This window comes from Polypterus senegalus, chromosome 11 (genome assembly GCF_016835505.1).
Source record: "Polypterus senegalus isolate Bchr_013 chromosome 11, ASM1683550v1, whole genome shotgun sequence".
In the NCBI taxonomy this organism is placed as follows: Eukaryota; Metazoa; Chordata; class Cladistia; order Polypteriformes; family Polypteridae; genus Polypterus; species Polypterus senegalus.
In genome coordinates, this window is record NC_053164.1 from 80,520,511 (window position 1) to 80,542,357 (window position 21,847).

At 38.5% G+C, this 21,847-nt stretch overlaps 1 protein-coding gene across 3 annotated transcripts in view; it reads left to right on the top strand.

Annotated features, from left to right (window-relative positions):
* The window catches only part of LOC120539250 (phosphofurin acidic cluster sorting protein 1-like), a 172,301-nt gene that overhangs the window by 126,893 nt on the left and 23,561 nt on the right, over window positions 1-21,847 (top strand). For all 3 annotated transcript variants that reach the window (XM_039769146.1, XM_039769148.1, XM_039769147.1), the window contains exons 18-20: window positions 2,755-2,857; window positions 17,654-17,696; window positions 17,922-17,964. In XM_039769146.1, the coding sequence (XP_039625080.1) occupies window positions 2,755-2,857; window positions 17,654-17,696; window positions 17,922-17,964 (189 nt within the window). The remainder of the gene's footprint in view (window positions 1-2,754; window positions 2,858-17,653; window positions 17,697-17,921; window positions 17,965-21,847) is intronic.

Consider the following 21,847-nt stretch of genomic DNA (forward strand, 5'->3'; position numbering starts at 1 on the left):
TTTCTTTCTCTTTAATTTGTGATTCAGCCCTTTAACATTTCAGCTCACAAAGTTAACTGTCCCATCATGGAGACATTGATTCTGAATTTTTAATGACATTTTATAGTCTTAACTGGAAGTGAGAGAGCTTTAACCTTAATTTCCTATTTCCCCAAGAGTTATTGCCATGCAGCCTATTGTTACATTGGTAGTTATAATTATAAAGATTAAAAGGATAGATTAGAAATAGATATAGCCTGCTCTTTTTCTCTCCACCCTTAAAGTGAAATGCATTTCTGTTTGGGTTGAGGTCAGTAGCATTTGGTTTGCTACCACAATATGTTTTGGCTTACTGTGCATCTGTACTGTAAAGTGTCGTCCCATCAGTTTTACAGCATGTGGCTGATTCTGAGCAGACTGTATAACCCTGTATATTTAAGAATTCATCCTACTAATTCTGCCAGCAGTCATATCATCAATAAACACCAATGACTGACTTCCATTCGTAGCCATGCATGATCATGCCATAACACTGCTTCCACCTTGTTTCACTGATGATGTGGTATTCATCAGATCATGAGCTGTGTCTTCTCTTCCTTACGGTTGTCTTTCCAGCATTCTGGTGTATATTGATCTTAGTTTCTTTTGTCCAGAGAAAATTGTTCCAGAACTGGACAGCCTGTTAAAAATGTGTTCTGGCAAAGTCTAATCTGTTCTTCCTCTGCTTAAGGTTTACCAGTAGTTTGCACATTGTGGTAAACCATCTGTCTTTACTTTCAAGAAGTCTTCTCTTGATTGTAGACTTTGGCAATGATAGGTCTACCTCATGTTCTTGGTTTGGCTGAATGTCTCCCCTCTTTTTTTATTTATTTTTATTAATTTATTAATACAGTAATCCCTCGCTATATCGCGCTTCGACTTTCACGGTTTCACTCTATCGCGGATTTTATATGTAAGCATATCTACATATATAATGCAGATTTTTCGCTGCTTCGCGGGTTCTGCGGACAATGTGTCTTTTTACTTCCTGTACATGCTTCCTTAGTTGGTTTGCCCAGTTGATTTCATACAAGGGACGCTATTGGCGGATGGCTGAGAAGCTAACCAATCAGAGCACGTAGTTAAGTTCCTGTGTGCTGAATGGCTTAGCGATGGAGCGCTGAATTCGATTCCGCGGCGTTAACCAGGAAGTCTCGTCTCGCTCATTCAGCATCAACCTGTTTCGCTGTGTAAAGACTTAATTAACTTTTGTGCTCTTTTATGTTTATCTTTGTGCATAGTCAAGCCCTTCATTATGGCTCCAAAACGATCTGCTCCTGCTACTGCTTCAGGGGCCGTGCCCAAGGGCCAACGGAAGATGTTAATGACTGCCGAAAAGGTAAACGTTTTGGATATTTTGAAGGAAAGGTAAAGCTACACCGCTGTAGGACGCCATTATGGCATCAATGAGGCTACGATTCTTTTTATTTAAAAAGTAGGAAAGGAATATAAAATCTACAGCCGCAGTGTCCTTTTAAACAGGGTGCAAAACGAGTTGCAAGTGGATGTAATAAGGCAGTAGTGTGGATAGAATCTGCTTTAGGGATTTGGATTGAAGTCTGCTGGAAGAAGAACAACAGCGGTGCTATATAGTTGCCTGAAGAGGCTCCTTTAGAAGAGCTGTAACGCTCTCCTTTGTTGTGCAGTAAAACTAAACTCGTTATCGGACAAGTCATCGTGTCATTGTTGGTGAGTAACTATAATTAATTTTCTACTTACATTACTTAGTACATGTACATAAAGGGTTGTTTTGTTTTCTCAGCCTAATGATGGACTGTTTTTACTTACGTGGACAACTCTTTGGACCTCATATTGAGAGTTCACAGTGACCGCTTCTAAATGCAAATTTCACACTTGGACTCAATTCTAGACCTTTTACCTGATTAATAATTAATGAAATAATGAAGCAGCTGTTTCCCCCTGGCTATGGAACAGCTTGTCAGTCAAATGACCAAATACTTTTGAGGCCATGGAAATGGGGCGCTATGCATAAAAATGTCTCTCATTCCTAAAAGGCTCATATTTTTGATAAACCCCTTACATTAAAGTCTACACTTCAATCACATGATGATTGCTTTATTTCAAATCCATTGTGCAGAGTAAAAATTAAGAAAACTGACTCACTGTCCAAATACTTTCAGACCTAAAGGTACATTTTACATTATATGCAAACTCATCTAAAAGGTGTACATTGAATGTGGATGGGACAAGCAAATAAATACTTCTACCTGTCTTTTTTTCTGAAAGCAAACTCATTTAGCAACAATTGTATGGTCTCTATCTAATACCCTAAAGTCAGTTTTTTTGGTTCTTTCTCTCCCTGTATTAGTCTGTAATTGAACAAACTGGTTCAGAAAATGGATACATGTTATTAATAGGAAATGACAAACCTGTAACTATTATAGAGCAAATGTTGTTGAAATAAACAGAACAAGATAATGTATTTATTACTGTATAAGGTAATCACCTTATTAATCTATATTCATTATTTTCATAAGTTTATTTAGAACCCTGGACAGGCTGAATAATGGGCTCGATGTATGGATAAGCACACTGCGAATTTTAAAATGTTATTTTTATAACTGAGTTGAAAATAATATTTCTTAAACGTTACAACATAAACCTTTATTGTGCATATTATCTGGCTTTTATTAAGTGAAAATGGGCCACATTTTTCTTGTAATTTTTATTTTTCTTTGAATATGGTGTGTGTGTTGTTCTCTCTCTCTCTCTCAGCTCCTTTTGATGTGGTTGACCGTATTGCACAGTATGTTGCTGGAGCAGGCACCACACATCAGTTGCCAATAGCAGAGGCCATGCTAACTTGCAAACGAAAAATGTAAGTGACAACAATTATTACACAATTATCAGTTTTACATTTTATATTGCCAGTTATCACTATAACGCTTTGCTACTATGTTTCAAAGCAATTGCAGAAGTCTTAATCTATGACCTTTTAGTCAGAAATGTATTTTCTTATACGTAAAACATTGATTGACTTAGATCCTAACAGTTTTTTCTAAAACTTAAATCACCCACCACAAGTTGTAAAAACATCTGGACAGAGATCAATGTGATTTCAATTTTGGCAAATTTTATCCAGTTACTTCAAGGGCAGGGCTATTAAATATTTTTATACTCTTATACAAGGGGGACCCAAAAATATTCCCAGAATCAGTCAATAGGATGGAAGTAGGATCTAGTTTTCAACTATGCCTCAAGGTATTGTATGCTCACAGTCTCGTTAATACGTCTGCCAAGTGGCACTATACTGAGTTGATTGAAATTCATTCTACAATTGTGTGTGCAAATGTGATGATTCTTTGCTGCTAGATGAAAAAAATGCATGTCTGTTCATATCTAACATCAAGACAATATTGATTATATTTTTACAAACTTGGTAATAAAATTTTTCATCATGATTAGTCTCATAATTGGCAATATTATGCTGATATTTATGCGGATAAGCATCGGGAACAAAAAGTTTGGAGCAGTGGCACATGTAAAACATATTTTGCACCATGAAAGCGCACCTGCACACACAGTGTTACCAGTCAAGAGGTTTTTGACCAAAACAGTGTGGCTGTTGCTTCACATCTCCAGTATTCACTAGATCTTGCTCCCAGTAAAAAAGACGTTTTGGCATGCTCCCTAATGCAATACTCTTATAGTGAATTGTAAAAGGCCTCTTTTCACTTTTTCTTTTTTAAATAAGAATGATGCCTTGAAATTAATTTGTGATGCTATTTAAAGGCATTGATACTGTGTTTTACAATAAGAAGTAGACTTAGAGCTTTGTTAAATTTTCCATTTTATTAAATTACAGATATTACTTTCAGATCATGCTGTGATATTACATTTAAAGATCTCTAGCATTATTTTCTGACTAAACACCCCACTCAGTTTAAGGATCATTGGGTAGCTTGTGAATATGAAAGAAGACTTTGAAAATCATGACTAGGGAGCATTCCATGGAAGTTATAGAAAATTGCTTGTAATATTCAAGGTTAATTATATAGCACCTTTCACACAGGCAATCTGCTCAAAGTTCTTTATAAGGTATAGCAATTGTATAGCATACAATAACTTAAAATAGAATATAATAAGGATGTGAAGAAATAATAATAAATAAAATAAACTGAACATGAAAATGCTATACAATACAAATTTTAAGAATTAAAAAATGCTTTTAACTAAATGTAAAATTGCTTTTCATGGAGTTCTGAACACTGACCTTAACTGAGGCTCTGGTCTTTGTATGTTGTTTTGGGACCCTCTGTGACTTCTTGAACAAGTCGTCGCTGTGGCCTGTGAAAATTTTTGGTAGGTTCGCCTTTTCTAGGAAGATTCATGGCCTGTTCCAAATGCTCTCCATTTGACGATGATGGCTTTCACTTTGGGCAGTGGAGTCCCAGAGCCTTAAAAATGGCTTTGTAAACCTTTTTAATTGCTAGGTTTCAGCAACTTTCTTCCTTACCAATTTAGGAACTTCCTTCGATTAGAGGATAATCTTAAAAGTCAATACAGGGTGAGGATTAGATTGAGCTTCTTTGGCTATGTTCAGTCACATTAGTGTAATTATCAATTAATTTTAGTTAGCTGTTTGAGTGAGTAACTAAGGAGGCAATTATCTTTTCATAGGCAGTCTAGTGTTGGATAACTTTATTATTTAAAAAAGTTTATCTGAATCTAATATAAAATCTTAATATATTTAGAAACATTGTTTTGTTTAAATATTACATTTAATTGCCTTTTTCTAAAGATTTCAAGTCATTCATTGTGACAAATGAACAAAAATAAAGGCAGACAGGATGGGGGCAAATACGTTTCCACAATGCTGTGGGCTTTGAATCGTCTTTTGCATTTTACCTCAATGTTTCTCTCTTACCTTTTAGCTTTCCTAATTTACATTTTAATCACTGCCTTTATACTCTTATATGCTCTGTGGTTAGCTGGAATTATTTGCCTTGTATGCTTAATACAACAGTTTGTTTTCCTTTGGAACTTTTTTTTGCTTCTCATTTATCCACCAAGGATCTCTCTTTAATTTTTCCCTGCTCTAAATTTTCCCATCCCTGGGTATGACGTTAATCTGCATCTAGCCCTGTATGTAGGAACTTGTGTGGTGCTGAGGTGTCACCCATTGCATGGCTACACTTGGGTCCCAATCTGGGATCCTGAGTTGGTTCATCATGTGGTGGGTGCGGCAATGCACTGTATCAGTGTGTGCTGTTAACCTCCTCCTCCTCCTCTTTTACATTTTTGTTCAGCCACTTGCTAAGTAAAAGCTTTTACCTCTCTGATCAACCACAGCCACTAAGCAGATTTGACAGTTTTGATATCAAAGCTAAAGATGTCTGAGAGGATGAATTCCTTTAGATTTATCAGAGGTTGACAGGCTGTGGAAGTTGTCCATTCATGTAAGAATGTACAGAGGGTACTCTTGTAAATGAGAACATGCATATTGTGAGACATGTCTGAACACCACCCGTCGGAAACCACATCTTTATAAAAGCACACGTTTATTAAGCACCAAATAAACTGTCCCTTACACAGCACACAGTGCTCCCAGCACCAATCACCCCTCTTCCGGGCTTCTTTTCAATGTCCGTGGTCGCCTTTAATCTCCTTATGCGAGCTTCGTCCTGCTCCCACTCCCGACTCCAGCTCCCTGATTGTAGGAAGGCGGCCCCTTTTATTTTCACCTGGATGTGCTCCAGGTGCCTGATGGCGTCCTTCCGGCAGCACTTCCTAGTGTGACGGAAGTGCTGCCCTTGCACCTGGAAGCACTCCGGGCGTCCCTGGAAGCATCTCCCTCCATCTTCCTGGGTGTGGTGGAAGTAAATATTTCCCGGGCTCCATGAGGCCCTGGTGATGGCCTTGGGTCCCAGCGGGTTGGAATCTCCTTGCTCCTCTCCCGTGGTCCTTTTCTGATCCAGGGCGGTTGACCCCTTGTGGCCCGGAGGACATAAATGCCACCTCCCGGTCCTTCCAGGCATCCCAGCTGGGTAAGAACCCCAGCCTTCTGTGACAATATGTACAACTTAGTTCAAAATAGCCCAAAAAAAATCAAGTGCCAAGAAAAGAAAGACATTCAAAATGAAATTGATGAAGTATGAAAGAAGAATCAAAATGTCTTGCACTGCATTGAAAAAATTCAAAAAGAACTGAATAAGATGGCAGAGAGGACTGAAAAACCACTACATTTCACTATCCTTGGCAGATAGCACCTTGCAGTCCCCCACTTTCCCAATTCACTTATTGACACCCCTAGTGAAGAGGGGTACAAAGGGTTGTTAAAAAAAATCATCTTTTGGTAAATTATTTTAATCTTGTGTGGGGAAAAAATAGGAAAAATCCAATCTTTAATTGAAGTAAATTCTGAGAAAACATAATTATTTTAACAAAACCACATATGCTACATTTATTGGCACCTGTAGAAATTATTATTAACACAGTGCAATCAGAGCATTTTTTCTACTTATATCTGAGTTTCATCTTGATCTAGAGTGTTTATTAACTTTCAAGCAGTAATCCATGACTTCCTGTGTCACTGTGGTATAAATGTGAGGTGGCACAGAGGCCAAATTACCTCATTCATTCATCAACATGGGAAAGATAAGAGAACATGCAATTCAAATGAGAGGAAAGTGTGTTGACTATCAAGTCTGGGAATGGATATAAAAAATTTTTTTCTACTCACCTGAAAATACACAAATCTACAGTTAGGGCAAATGATGAAAAGTCTAAAAAAAAAACCTGGAATTGTTGTCATCTTGCCTGAAAGAGGACCCATATATATTGTGCCTCCATGCACAGTGAGGAGAATGGTAAATGTAAAAAAAAAATCATAGTTGAAAATATACAGAAAATATTATCATATTGGGGTCATCAAATGCCCAAAACTACCATTATTTTAAATTCGTACAAAAAAGTGTTTCCTGTCATTTAACTACATATATACGACGTAAATGCCTGAAATTTGCTAAACACTACTTGAACTTTGATTGGAACCATGCTCTATGAAGATTGAGGTTTTTGGAAATCAACACTCAAGATAGATTTGGTGTAAAAAGAAGGATGGCTATGCTGAAAACAGCCCTATCCCCACTGTCAAGTATGATGGACATTCTGTGATGTTGTGGAGTTGCTTTTACTCTAAAGACCATGGGAACCTTGTTAAAATACATGGCATCATGGACTCCATGAAATACCAGGAGATTTTAAATGTAAATCTGATTGCCTCTGCCAAGAAACTAAAACTGGGTCATCATTGGATCTTCCAGCAAGACAGTGATCCAAAACATATGTCCAAATTAATGCAAAAATGGTTAAATTAACACAAAGCCAAGCTTCTGCCATGGCCGTCTCATTACCTGAACCTAAACCCCATTGAAAACCTGTTGGATGATCTGAAAAGAACAATGCACAAAAGAGGACCTATGACCCTAGATGGTCTGGAAAGATTCTGTAAAGAGGAATGGTGTCAAATTGTCTTCTCCAACTTTGTACGGGAAGATTCTGTGCTGTTTTATTGGCAGTGGTGCCAATAATTGTGGCACATGGTTTGGTTAAAAATTAATAATTTCTTAAAAATGTATCTTTTTCTCAATAAATGAATTTAGTTAAATATAGGATTTTTCTTTTTTGTATGTGGTGGGATAATTCATCAAAAGGTGTTTTTTTTTTAACTTTACTAGGGTGCCAATAGACATGGAAGAGACTGTATCTCTGTGTTCATCTATTAAATAAATAATTAAAATTATATTACTGTATACAAGTGAAATGTTCTGGAAAATAATTTCCAGACAAAAACAGATTTAAAAAAAAAAAAAAACATAAAGCATTGTCAGAACATTTCTTTTTTTAAGTTGGTCCCCTAAAGTGCTGCATAATAGTCAAAATCATTATAGTCTATGTCAAATATAACCTCCTTTTTCTACACTAGAAAGCTATTGGAAGAATCTTAAGCTTGTATACAGTTTTATGCTTATCTTTATTTTCAATAGAGCTGAGGACTATCTGATTTACTGAGACTTTATAGCACAAAATTCTTTTGCTGCGACAGAAAATATGATGGGCATCTACATCTGGTACTCAACTTATGATTGACCTTTATTTTATGTAATCTTATTTAGAAAAAAAAATACTGCCAGCTATATACAGTGGTGTGAAAAACTATTTGCCCCCTTCCTGATTTCTTATTCTTTTGCATGTTTGTCACACAAAATGTTTCTGATCATCAAACACATTTAAACATTAGTCAAATATAACACAAGTAAACACAAAATGTAGTTTTTAAATGATAGTTTTTTTTTATTTAGGGAGAAAAAAAATCCAAACCTACATGGCCCTGTGTGAAAAAGTAATTGCCCCCTTGTTAAAAAAATAACCTAACTGTGGTGTATCACACCAGAGTTCAATTTCTGTAGCCACCCCCAGGCCTGATTACTGCCACACCTGTTTCAATCAAGAAATCACTTAAATAGGAGCTGCCTGACACAGAGAAGTAGACCAAAAGCACCTCAAAAGCTAGACATCATGCCAAGATCCAAAGAAATTCAGGAACAAATGAGAACAGATGTAATTGAGATCTATCAGTCTGGTAAAGGTTATAAATCCATTTCTAAAGCTTTGGGACTCCAGCGAACCACAGTGAGAGCCATTATCCACAAATGGCAAAAACATGGAACAGTGGTGAACCTTCCCAGGAGTGGCCGGCCGACCAAAATTACCCCAAGAGCGCAGAGACTCATCCGAGAGGTCACAAAAGACCCCAGGACAACGTCTAAAGAACTGCAGGCCTCACTAGCATCAATTAAGGTCAGTGTTCACGACTCCACCATAAGAAAGAGAATGGGCAAAAACGGCCTGCATGGCAGATTTCCAAGACGCAAACCACTGTTAAGCAAAAAGAACATTAGGGCTCGTCTCAATTTTGCTAAGAAACATCTCAATGATTGCCAAGACTGATGAGACAAAAGTTGAACTTTTTGGAAGGCAAATGTCCTGTTACATCTGGCGTAAAAGGAACACAGCATTTCAGAAAAAGAACATCATTCCAATAGTAAAATATGGTGGTGGTAGTGTGATGGTCTGGGGTTGTTTTGCTGCTTCAGAACCTGGAAGGCTTGCTGTGATAGATGGAACCATGAATTCTACTGTCTACCAAAAAATCCTGAAGGAGAATGTCCGGCCATCTGTTCGTCAACTCAAACTGAAGCGATCTTGGGTGCTGCAACAGGACAATGACCCAAAACACACCAGCAAATCCACCTCTGAATGGCTGAAGAAAAACAAAATGAAGACTTTGGAGTGGCCTAGTCAAAGTCCTGAACTGAATCCAATTAGGATGCTATGGCATGACCTTAAAAAGGCGGTTAATGCTAAAAAACCCTCAAATAAAGCTGAGTTACAACAATTCTGCAAAGATGAGTGGGCCAAAATTCCTCCAGAGCGCTGTAAAAGACTCATTGCAAGTTATCGCAAATGCTTGATTGCAGTTATTGCTGCTAAGGGTGGCCCAACCAGTTATTAGGTTCAGGGGGCAATTACTTTTTCATACAGGGCCATGTAGGTTTGGATTTTTTTCTCCCTAAATAATAAAACCATCATTTAAAAACTGCATTTTGTGTTTACTTGTATTATATTTGACTAATGGTTAAATGTGTTTGATGATCAGAAACATTTTGTGTGACAAACATGCAAAAGAATAAGAAATCAGGAAGGGGGCAAATAGTTTTTCACACCACTGTATGTATATGTATATATATATATATATATATATATATATATATATATACAGTAATCCCTCGCTATATCGCTTTGACTTTCGCAGTTTCACTCTATCGCGGATTTTAAATGTAAGCACATCTAAATATATATCACAGATTTTTCGCTGGTTCGCGGATTTCTGCAGACAGTGGGTCTTTTAATTTATGCTACACGCTTCCTCAGTTTGTTTGCCCTGTTGATTTCATACAAGGGGCGCTATTGGCGGATGGCTTAGAAGCTACCCAATCAGAGCATGTATTACATATTAACTAAAACTCCTCAATGCTATAAGATATGCATCCCGCGCGGAGCTTGATTGATTGTTTGCTTGTCTCTGCCTCTCTCTCACCCTCTCTGACATTCTCTGCGCCTGACGGAGGGGCTGTGAGCAGAGGTGCTGTTTGCTTAAAAGATACTGACGCTCCTCTAAAAAAATGCTGCTTTATTGCGGTGCTCGGCATATTTAAAAGCACAAAAGCACATGTATTGATTTTTGATTGTTGCTTTAATCTCGCTCTCTCTCTCTGACGTTCTCTGCCTGACGGAGGAGATGTGAGCAGAGGGGCTGTTGCACAGAGGCTGTTTGCTTAGAAGATACTAGCGCTCCTCTAAAAATGCCGAGGCAAACTTAAAAGCACAAGTATTGATTTTTGATTGTTTGCTTTTCTTTGCGAGCGCTCTCTCTCTCTCACCCTCTGAAATTCTCTGCTCCTGAAGAGAAGATCTATTTGCATTCTTTTAATTGTGAGAAAGAACTGCCATCTCTGACTTGTCATGGAGGATAGTTTAAACTTTTGACTAAAGGGTCTTATTTCATGTCTAGAGGGCTCTAATAATGTTAACAGTGTGGGAGAGTTTATAAGGGCTTAAAATATATAAAATGAACTACACAAACATATGGTTTCTACTTTATGATTTTAGTCTATCGCGGGGGGTTCTGGAACGCAACCCCCGTGATCGAGGAGGGATTACTGTGTGTATGTATATATATATATATATATATATATATATATATATATACTGCTCACAAAAATTAAAGGAACACTTTAAAGAAACACATTAGATACATCAGATCTCAATATGAAGTTGGATATCTATACAAATAACGACAGGGCAATGTCTTAGGAACAAAAGGATGCCAAGTCTTTTAATGGAAATAAAAGTTTTCTGCCTACAGAGGGCTCAATTGTGTAGGCACCCTAAAATCAGAGTGAAATGAAGATGTGGCAGGCTAGTCCATTTTTTCAAAAACTTAATTTCTGCTATTTAAAATGCTTTTCAGTATCTTGTGTGGCCCCCACGAGCTTGTATGCATGCTTGACAACGTTGGGGCATGCTCCTAATGAGACGACGGATGGTGTCTTGTGGCATTTCCTCCCAGATCTGTATGAGGGCATCCCTGAGCTGTTGTACAGTCTGAGGAGCAACCTGGCGCGCCTAATGGACCGAAACATAATGTCCCAGAGATGTTCTATTGGGTTTAAGTCAGGGGATCGTGAAGGCCATTCAATTGTTTCAATTCCTTCATCCTCCAGGTACTGCCTGCATACTCTTGCCACATGAGGCCGGGCCTTGTCGTGCATTAGGGAAACCAGGACCTACTGCACCAGCGTAGGGTCTGACAATGGGTCCAAGGATTTCATCCTGATACCTAATGGCAGTCAAGATGCCGTTGTCTAGCCTGTAGAGGTCTGTGAGTCGCTCCATGGATATGCCTTCAAGATCATCACTGACCCACCACCAAACCAGTCATGCTAAACGATGTTACAGGCAGCATAATATTCTCCACGGCTTCTCCTGACCCTTTCACGTCTTTCACATATACTCAGGGTGAACCTGCTCTCATCTGTGAAAAGCACAGGACGCCAGTGGTGGACCTGCCAATTCTGGTATTCTATGGCAAATGCCAATTGAGCTCCCCGGTGCTGTGCAGTGAGCACAGGGCAGTAGACATTTGGGCTCTCAGGCAACCCTCATGATGTCTGTTTCTGATTGTTTGGTCAGAGACATTCACACCAGTGGCCTGCTGGAGGTCATTTTGTAGGGCTCTGGCAGTGCTCATCCTGTTCCTCCTTGCCCAAAGGAGCAGATACTGGTCCTGCTGATGGGTTATGGACCTTCTATGGCCCTCTCCAGCTCTCCTAGAGTAACTGCTTGTCTCCTAGAATCTCCTCCATGCCCTTGAGACTGTGCAGGGAGACACAGCAAACCTTCTGGCAATGACACGTATTGATGTGCCATCCTGGAGAAGTTGGACTACCTGTGCAACCTCTGTAGGGTCCAGGTATCGCCTCATGCTACCAGTAGTGACACTGACTGTAGCCAAATGCAAAACTAGTGAAGAAACAGTCAGAAAAGATGAGGAGGGAAAAATGTCAGTGGCCTCCACCTGTTAAACCATTCCTGTTTTAGGGGTCATCTCATTGTTGCCCCTTTAGTGCCTCTGTTGTTAATTTCATTAACACCACAGCAGCTGAAACTGATTAACAACCCCCTCTGCTACTTAACTGACCAGATCAATAGCCCAGAAGTTTCATTGACTTGATGCTATACTCGAATTAAAAAGTGTACCTTTAATTCTTTTGAGCAGTATATATATATATATATATATATATATATATATATATATATATATATATATAAGAATATACAAGAACATATTGACCCTTCCATGCTGCCTCACTGTGTAACAATCAGTTTGTATTTGTATTATAACATATTTACTGTGAATTATTCAGTCAAGTTTGACATCATCTAGGCAGAAGCTGAGGCAGCCTAGGGAGCAAGGTGCATGGAGATGACCTTACTTGTCCTCTTGCCTGCCCTTTACCATAGCCAGCAGGATTAGTTTTTCAATCCTTTGCTGCCCAGTGATGGCCAGGAACTCCTCCTCTGTTCTGTGCAGTCTTCATAGATTCTTTGCCCTATTATGTCTCTTCACAGTTGAATCCTTTGATGGTTATTTGTATGACAAGATAATAATTTTGATCTCTAATTTTAAAACAATTTGAAGATGGAGTAAAATGTCCAATATTTATATATTAGATCTCCTTTAATAATAATTTCATGCGAAAAAACAAGCTTTTACATGTTTGGTTCATTAAAATATACAGTCATATGAAAAAGTTTGGGAACACCTCTTAATTCTTTTGGATTTTTGTTTATCATTAGCTGGACTTTCAAAGTAGCAACTTCCTTTTAATATATGACATGCCGTATGGAAACAGTAGTATTTCAGCAGTGACATTAAATTTATTGGATTAACAGAAAATATACAATATGCATCATAACAAAATTAGTCAAGTGCATAGATTTGGGCACCCCAACAGATATATTGCATCAATACTTAGTTGAGCCTCCTTTTGCAAATATAGCAGCCTCTAGACGCCTCTTATTGCCTTTGATGAGTGTCTGGATTCTGGATGGAAGTATTTTTGACCATTCTTCCATACAAAATCTCTCTAGTTCAGTTAAATTTGATGGCTGTCGACCATGGATAGCCTGCTTCAAATCATCCCATAGATTTTCGATGATATTCAAGTCAAGGGACTTTGTGACTGATGCTTGAACGTTATCCTGAAGAATTTAATGATATTGGGTTAAATTCATCTGACCCTCGACATTAACAAGGACCTCAGTACCTAAACTAGCCACACAGCCCCACAGCATGATGGAACCTCCACCAGAATTGACAGTAGGTAGCAGGTGTTTTTCTTGGAATGCGGTGTTCTTCTTCCACCATGCAAAGCGCTTTTTTTCTTCTTCTTTCGGCTGCTCCCGTTAGGGGTTGCCACAGCGGATCATCTTCTTCCATATCTTTCTGTCCTCTGCATCTTGTTCTTTTACACCCATCACCTGCATGTCCTCTCTCACCACATCCATAAACCTTCGCTTAGGCTGTCCTCTTTTCCTCTTCCCTGGCAGCTCTATCCTTGGCATCCTTCTCCCAATATACCCAGCATCTCTCCTCTGCACATGTCCAAACCAACGCAATCTCGCCTCTCTGACTTTGTCTCCCAACCGTCCAACTTGAGCTGACCCTCTAATGTACTCATTTCTAATCCTATCCATCCTTGTCAGACCCAGTGCAAATCTTAACATCTTTAACTCTGCCACCTCCAGCTCTTTCTCTTGCTTTCTGGTCAGTGCCACCATCTCCAACCCCTATAACATAGCTGGTTTCACTATCGTCCTATAGACCTTCCTTTTCACTCTTGCTGATACCCGTCGGTCACAAATCACTCCTAACACTCTTCTCCACCCATTCCACCCTGCTTGCACTCTCTTTTTCAGCTCTCTTCCACACTCCCCATTACTCTGTACTGTTGATCCCAAGTATTTAAACTCATTCACCTTTGTCAACTCTACTCCCTGCATCCTCACCATTCCACTGACCTCCCTCTTTTATTTACACACATGTATACTGTCTTGCTCCTACTCACCTTCATTCCTCTCCTCTCTAGAGCATATCTCTACCTCTCCAGGGTCTCCTCAATCTGTTCCTTACTATCGCTACAGATCACAATGTCATTAACAAACATCATAGTCCACAGAGATTCCTGTCTAATCTCATCTGTCAACCTGTTCATCACCATTGCAAAAAGGAAAGGGCTCAGAGCCGATCCCTGATGTAATCCCACCTCCAACTTGAATGTATCCGTCACTCCTGCCGCAGACCTCGCCACTGTCACACATCCCTCGTACATATCCTGTACAACTGTTACGTACTTCTCTGCCACTCCCTACTTCCTCATACAATACCACAGCTCCTCTCGAGGCACCCTGTCATGTGCTTTCTGCAGGTCCACAAAGACGCAATGGAACTTCATCTGGCCTTCTCTAAACTTCTCCATCAACATCCATAGAGCAAACATTGCATCTGTGGTGGTATTTCTTGGCATGAAACCATACTGCTGCTCACTAATCATCACCTCACTTCTTAACTTAGCTTCCACTACTCTTTCCCGTAACTTCATGTTGTGGCTCATCAGTTTTATTCCCCTGTAGTTACTGAAGTCCTGCACATCCCCCTTATTCTTAAATATCGGCACCAGTACACTTATTCTCCGCTCCTCAGGCATCCTCTCACTTTTCAAGATTCTATTAAACAACCTGGTTAAAAACTCCACTGCCATCTCTCCTAAACACCTCCATGCTTCCTTAGGTATGTCATCTGGACCAATGGCCTTTCCATTTTTCATCCTCTTCAAAGCTGTCCTTATTTGCACCTTATATCTCCTTGTAATCTTGTCTACTTTCTGCATCTCTCCAACTATCCCACTTCTTCTTTGCCATCCTCTTCCTCTGTTTACTCTCCTGTATTTCCTCATTCCACCACCAGGTTTTGTTTTCCTCCTTTCTCTTTCCAGATGTCACGCCAATCACCTTTCTTGCTGTCACCCTTACTACATCTGCTGTAGTTTCCCAGCTGTTTGGTAACTCTTCACTGCCACCCAGTGCTTGTCTCACCTCCTCCCTAAATTCAGCCTTGCAGTCTTCATTTTTCAACTTCCACCTTTTGATCCTTGGCTCTGCCCTCACTCTCATCCTCTTCTTGATCTCCAACGTCATCCTACAGACCACCATCATATTCTGCTTAACTACACTTTCCCCTGCCACCACTTTGCAGTCTTCAATCTCCTTCAGATCAACTCTTCTGAATAGGATGTAATCCACCTGTGTGCATCTTCCTCCACTCTTGTACGTAACCCTATGTTCCCCCCTCTTCTTAAAATATGTATTCACCACAGCCATGTCTATCCTTTTGACAAAATTCACTATCCTGTGACCTTCTTCATTCCTCTCCTTGACACCATACCCACCCATCACCTCCTCGTCTCCACTGTTCCCTTCACCAACATGCCCATTGAAATCGTTCCAATAGCCACTTTCTGTCCCTTGGGTAAACTGTTCATCACTTCATCCAACTTATTCCAAAAATCTTCTTTCTCACCCATTGCACACCCAACTTGCAGTGCATATGCACTAACAACATTCATCATAACACCTCCAATTTCCAGCTTCATAATCATTACTCTGTTTGACACTCTTTTCACCTCCAAAACACTCTTGACATACTGTTCCTTTAGAATAACTCCTACTCCCTTTCTCCTCCCATCCACACCATGATAGAACAATTTGAATCCACCTCCAATCCACCTGGCCTTACTCCCCTTCCATTTAGTCTCTTGCACGCACAATATATCAACCTTCCTTCTATCCATCATATCTGCTAACTCTCTCCCCTTACCAGTCATACTGCCAACATTCAAAGTTCCTACCCTCAGTTTCACTCTCTTTACTTTCCTCCTCTCCTCCTGCCTTCGGACACATCTCACCCCCCCATCTTCTCCTTCTTCTTCGCAAAGTGCTTTTTTTAATGACCAAACAACTCAATATTTGTCTCATCAGTCCAAAGCACTTTGTTCCAAAATGAATCTGGGTTGTCTAAATGAGCATTTGCATATAACAAGCGACTCTGTTTGTGGCGTGAGTGCAGAAAGGGCTTCTTTCTCATCACCCTGCCATACAGATGTTCTTTGTGCAAATTGAGTTATAGAATGATGTACAGATGCACCATCTGCAGCAAGATGTTCTTGCAGGTCTTTGGAGGTGATCTGTGGATTATCTGTAACCATTCTCACAATCCTGCGCATATGCCACTCCTATATTTTTCTTGGCCTGCCAGACCTGGGTTTAATAGCAACTGTGCCTGTGGCCTTCCATTTCCTGATTACATTCCTTACAGTTGAAACTGACAGTTTAAACCTCTGAGATAGCTTTTTGTAGCCTTCCCCTAAACCATGATACTGAACAATCTTTGTTTTCAGATCTTTTGAGAGTTGCTTTGAGGATCCCATGCTGTCACTCTTCAGAGGACAGTCACAGGGAAGCACAACTTGCAATTGACCACCTTAAATACCTTTTCTCATGATTGGACACACCTGTCTATGAAGTTCAATGCTTAACAAGCTAATCCAACCAATTTGGTGTTGCAAGTAATCAGTATTGGACAGTAACATGCATTCAAATCAGCAAAATTACAAGGGTACCCCAAGTTTTTGCACAGCCAGTTTTTCACATTTGATTTAATTTCATACGACTAAATAGTGCTTCACTAAAAATCTTTGTTCGGAAAACACCCCAGTACTCGGATGTTCCTAGCAAATGAAAGACATACCACTGTTATCTTTTTTGTTGAAAGTAAATTATTATGCAGGCTGAGAGTGGTTCCCAAACTTTTTCATATGACTGTATACAGGATAAAGCAGCTATTGGCCACACATGTTTGGGATTCTGAATCAAGGATCCAGCATCCTGGGTTCAGATCCAATGCTCAGTTACTCTTGGTCTGTGGAGTCTGCATGTTATTCCTCTGTACTCTGCTTTTCCCCCTATGTGCCACAAACAACATGTTGCTCAGGTTTCTTTGTAATGGTAAGGTGGCCCCATGTAAGTATGAGAGCGCCCTGTAATTAATTGAACTATTTTGGACCGTATCCTGTTTGGTACCTAATGATGAAGTAGATAAAAGTGGGTTGGATGTTAAGTTATACACATGTATTACCTTCACACACATAATTTATTGAATAGAAAGATTCTTCCAAAACACACACACACATTGTTAAAAAAAAATACAAATCTAGGAAACTTAAGGACAAGTTTACAAAAAACACTAACCTACTACATGGCAATAGGAGACAAGAATAGCCTATGCCTATTGTAAGAATTATGTGAGAACAGTTGTTTTAAAGAGTCAGTGCTATCTTGAAATATATTACCATGCCATTGTCCTAGATGTGATGTGAGCGTGATGTCAAATACTCTTTAATGTAGTACAATTTTTGGGTTTTCTTTTTAGGCATGATGAAGACTCCTATCAAAAGTTTATCCCTTTCATTGGAGTAAGTATTTATGTATTTTTTTTTCTTCCTCCTTTTTGCTGATTTGTCTACAATGACTGTTTCATATGTAAAAAAGTTTTTAGATGAGCATTTGAGAAGTCCAATATAAAAGAAGTTAAAGTTAATTTTCCAAAGTCAATGTATATTTTTATTTATTTGATATTTGATTAATCATTTTTAATCCTAAACTAAAAAAAAGTTTTGTTTTTGTTTGGCATCCTACAGGTTGTAAAAGTTGGACTTATTGAGCCCGGTGCAATTTCTTCTGGTATGTTTGTATCATGTTGCAGATTGAAACTTATTTGATTATTGTATTATTCTATATTAGCATTTTCTTTGGTTATTTGCTATAAAACTATAATTTGATGAATACATTAAAAAGAGTCTGTGTCATTGTAGCAACTCCAGTTAGGTCATTTTAGCCAATGAAAATTTTAAAAGTTGATGAAACTGGTTTCTTATTTATTTATTGATCAAAAGTGGTTTTACTTGCATTCTTAAGTCAGCTTTTCATTGCTAACCTACGTAATGGAAAGCATCATGGATTAATGAAGGATGTAGAATGCTGAGAATTTTGTTTTCTGTTAATGTCTATATTTTTTAGTTAGTGTATGTAACATAAGTAAAGGACCAAAGGTAAAATAAAGTTTTGACCAAACTCTAATAGTATAAGAAATTAAGAAGAATTAGTCAGTTAAAATATTGTAATTTTATTTTTCCTTCAGTGCTGGTGGTTTTGCAGGCAACAGGGTGAGCACGGCTAACTTAATATGTTAGCGTGTTTTGTTTGTTTGGAAATGTGTTATTACAGTAACTATGCTTTATATTAAATCAGTTCTATAGAAGTATCTGTGAAGGGTGAGTGTTAAAAGTAGTTTTTAGAAGTAGTTTGTTTCAGCTGGGTTATACCTAGTGATGATTTAGTTTTTATTTTTTGATTTGGTGTACTTTATTAATCCCTGAGGGGAAATTATCCTTTTGCATGACTTTCAAGGACAGAGCGCAGGGTCAACCATTGTACAGCAATGGAGCAATATTCAGGTTAAGGGCATTGCTCAAGGGCCCAACAGGATAAGATCCCTTCTGGCAGTAATGGGATATGAACCAGCAACCTCCCAAATACCAGCAGAGAACCCTGTTGAATTTGCTTTGCCTCAAGTTCCGCAAAATTAAGAAAATGTTTGCGAACTTTGCTGAGCTCCACAAAATGCCTTGAAGTTAATGTGGAAGGAGGATCTGAACTAGTTTTGAATGGATTATAATGGTACAGTCTGTCAGTCCATTAGGCGACATAGGTGGCCACATAGGGCACCGTCACCGGAGGTGTCCTGGTTATGAAAGTTAAGAAGCTTGAAACCTGTCCTTGAATTCAAATAATAATGAATACACATTATGCAATTTGTGTGGTGCCGTTTAGCCTAGGGCTCCATATGGGCTTTGACTGGTTCTGGGTGCAGTGGTCTTTAAAGTGTCCCTGAGGGCTTTGAAAAGTCTGTCAACACTGGGTTGATTATTATGGCCAGATGTGTGATCTGAGCTGTGATGCAGCAATGCTAAACACTGTACCACCTTACTTCTCACACATAGAAAACAAAAGATACAGACCGAGGAAATACCACAAACAAACAGCCAGCCGCTGGTGACCCACATGCAACAACTGAGGAGCCCTGGAGGTTGAAACTACTGCGAGTAGAAGAAATGAGTGCGGTTAGAGACATGGAAAATATAACTGTTTGGTGGAGGGGGTGGTTTTAGCCCGTTTTAGTAGCTGAAGCTGCTTTTTTTTTCCCCCTACCCTTGTGGGCTTGCGGCACAGTGATGGCCATGTTAGCAATGATCTTAAGGCATGTGTGAAAGTTCTGTGCATTGCTACTACAGCTCTGTGATATCATGCTGTCATTGCAAATCATCATGGGGCACTAGGGGAGAAAAATGTTTGCATTAGCTGGCCACACAGCGAATTTCCAGAAAAATGTTCGGCGAACACAGCATATTCGCTACAAAAAACACTTTGGTAAAATTCACCCATAAACACCGTGTGAAGTACTATACATTTCATCTTTTAAAATCTATACTATCTTTTTATCAATATGTTGGTGGTGTGTGTGTTTTTTTTTTTTTTTTTTCTTCACATATGTGTGGTTTGTCGCATCCTTAGTGTTACACTTTTTTTTCTCAAAATATGCAAAAAGTGTTGCATTTTTGGCTTGAAAAATGGCATTTTTATTAAATCCCATCTTTCTACTGTAAAATAATAAAAACACTAAGTAGAAATTCAGAAGTGTAAAAAGTATAATAATGATACAAATTATAATAATGAATACAGTAATAATACCAAATGATAATTAAAATGATACCACAATCATATAAACTGTCAGCATATGCCTCTTGTGTGGTATTATATTTGAATGGGAAAATTTCTTAAGTGTACAGTCATTTTAAATACCTGACACCATTCAGTATGAAGGTTCATCTCAACAGTAATTCTTCCGATCACATCATCATCAAGAAATAACTTCAGATAAGTAAGTGGATTTTTGCAGTCAGCAATCTCTTTTACTCCTGGCTACACCATAAAAGCAAAACAAGGTGGTGCTGGTTTAATTGAAGTAGGGACAACTGAAACCCAAACATGAGCGTGAGTGATCAGAATCACTTTTGGTTTCACTGTCTGTTTCAATTTCACTGACCAAAGAGAGATTCACTTCGTCATCACTGCTGATGAGAGGCTCCTTCACTTCACTGGTAGTATCACTGTCAAGAGTGTTTAACACCTGGGCTGCTGAAAAACTTTTCTTAATAAGGCAGCATTATGAGGTCAGGAGAAAATGCATCTGCACTGTTGCCTGGATTAACACTCGGGCCTGACACTTATGTAAGACATGCCTATACCATTGCTCGAGTAACGTTCAGGATTAACGCTGTTAGCACTTTTATAGCCCGAGTAATCCTCAGGTCTAATGCTTATGCGAGATGCGTCGATACAGTTACCTAAGTGACACTTGGGATTAATGCTTTTAACTCTGTTTTCGCAGCCCAAGTAATACTTAGGTCTAATGCTAAGTTGTTAATGAGATTTATTGGTTATGGCTTTGTGGTTGTTTTTAATATACTCACTTCATAGAAAGAAATATTCAAGATTACTTACAGGAGTAGATGGATTGACATACTGTATAATACGTCTTTTCTACAGAATTCTTTTTAAATTCTGTTTCATAATTTTCTGGATAGACTTGTGTGTATGTGTGCATGTGTGTATATATACTAAAAATATGAATGGCACTTGTGCTATATTATTTTAATAACTGCCCCTCTCAAAAAACTGGGCAAACAAAACTTCATAAATTGAGCAGGATAGATAATAATACATATTTTATGCCCAAGAATATTGGATAACACACCTGCTTCTTTTTGTAAAGGCTGTCTTTTTACAGACCATATCAATTTCAATAGGATATTTATCTCTGTTGATTTGGAAACATAGGGATTCCAAGTTGCAATCAAACACAGAAATTCTCCAGCTGTGACAATTGAATTACATTTCTCCAATAACCATCTTCCTCTGCCTGTTAATTTAACCTCTTTTTATAGTTTTTTAACTTGTTGTTGCTGTAATACTAGGTGTATGTATGTCTGTGCATTTTTTTGTATCCTTTATCTGATTTTTAAACATCAACAGTCTTTTTCCGCTTTGATTTTTCAATTCTTTTTTATAACAGATGACAAAATGCTTTCACATGTCTTTTTTTAAATATTCTCCTAGACATAAAATATGAAATTATTATTGTTTAGTTGTTTTAAATTAAAATCTCAAATAATTAGATTTTTCTTGGGTCAGTGGTCCAGTTTTTTTAGACATTTGTGTTTCTAAGAAAATAAAGTTGTATTGTTCATTCAGAAACATCTACATGTATTTAATTACAATACTTGCCCGTAGCTCTACTGTTGTTTTTGCTTAAAATATAGCTTATTATCTGTGCTTTTTCATTAACTCCAGAGCTCATTGTATGCATGGTCAACTTCTATTTTTAACAAACAACAATTTTCTTGGTTAGTTTTAGAATATATTAACAATGCATATACTAGTCAGAGTAGTTTCAAACAAGGCCAAAGGAGCTTTTCAGAAAACACGGCACAGTGATGTTCAACAA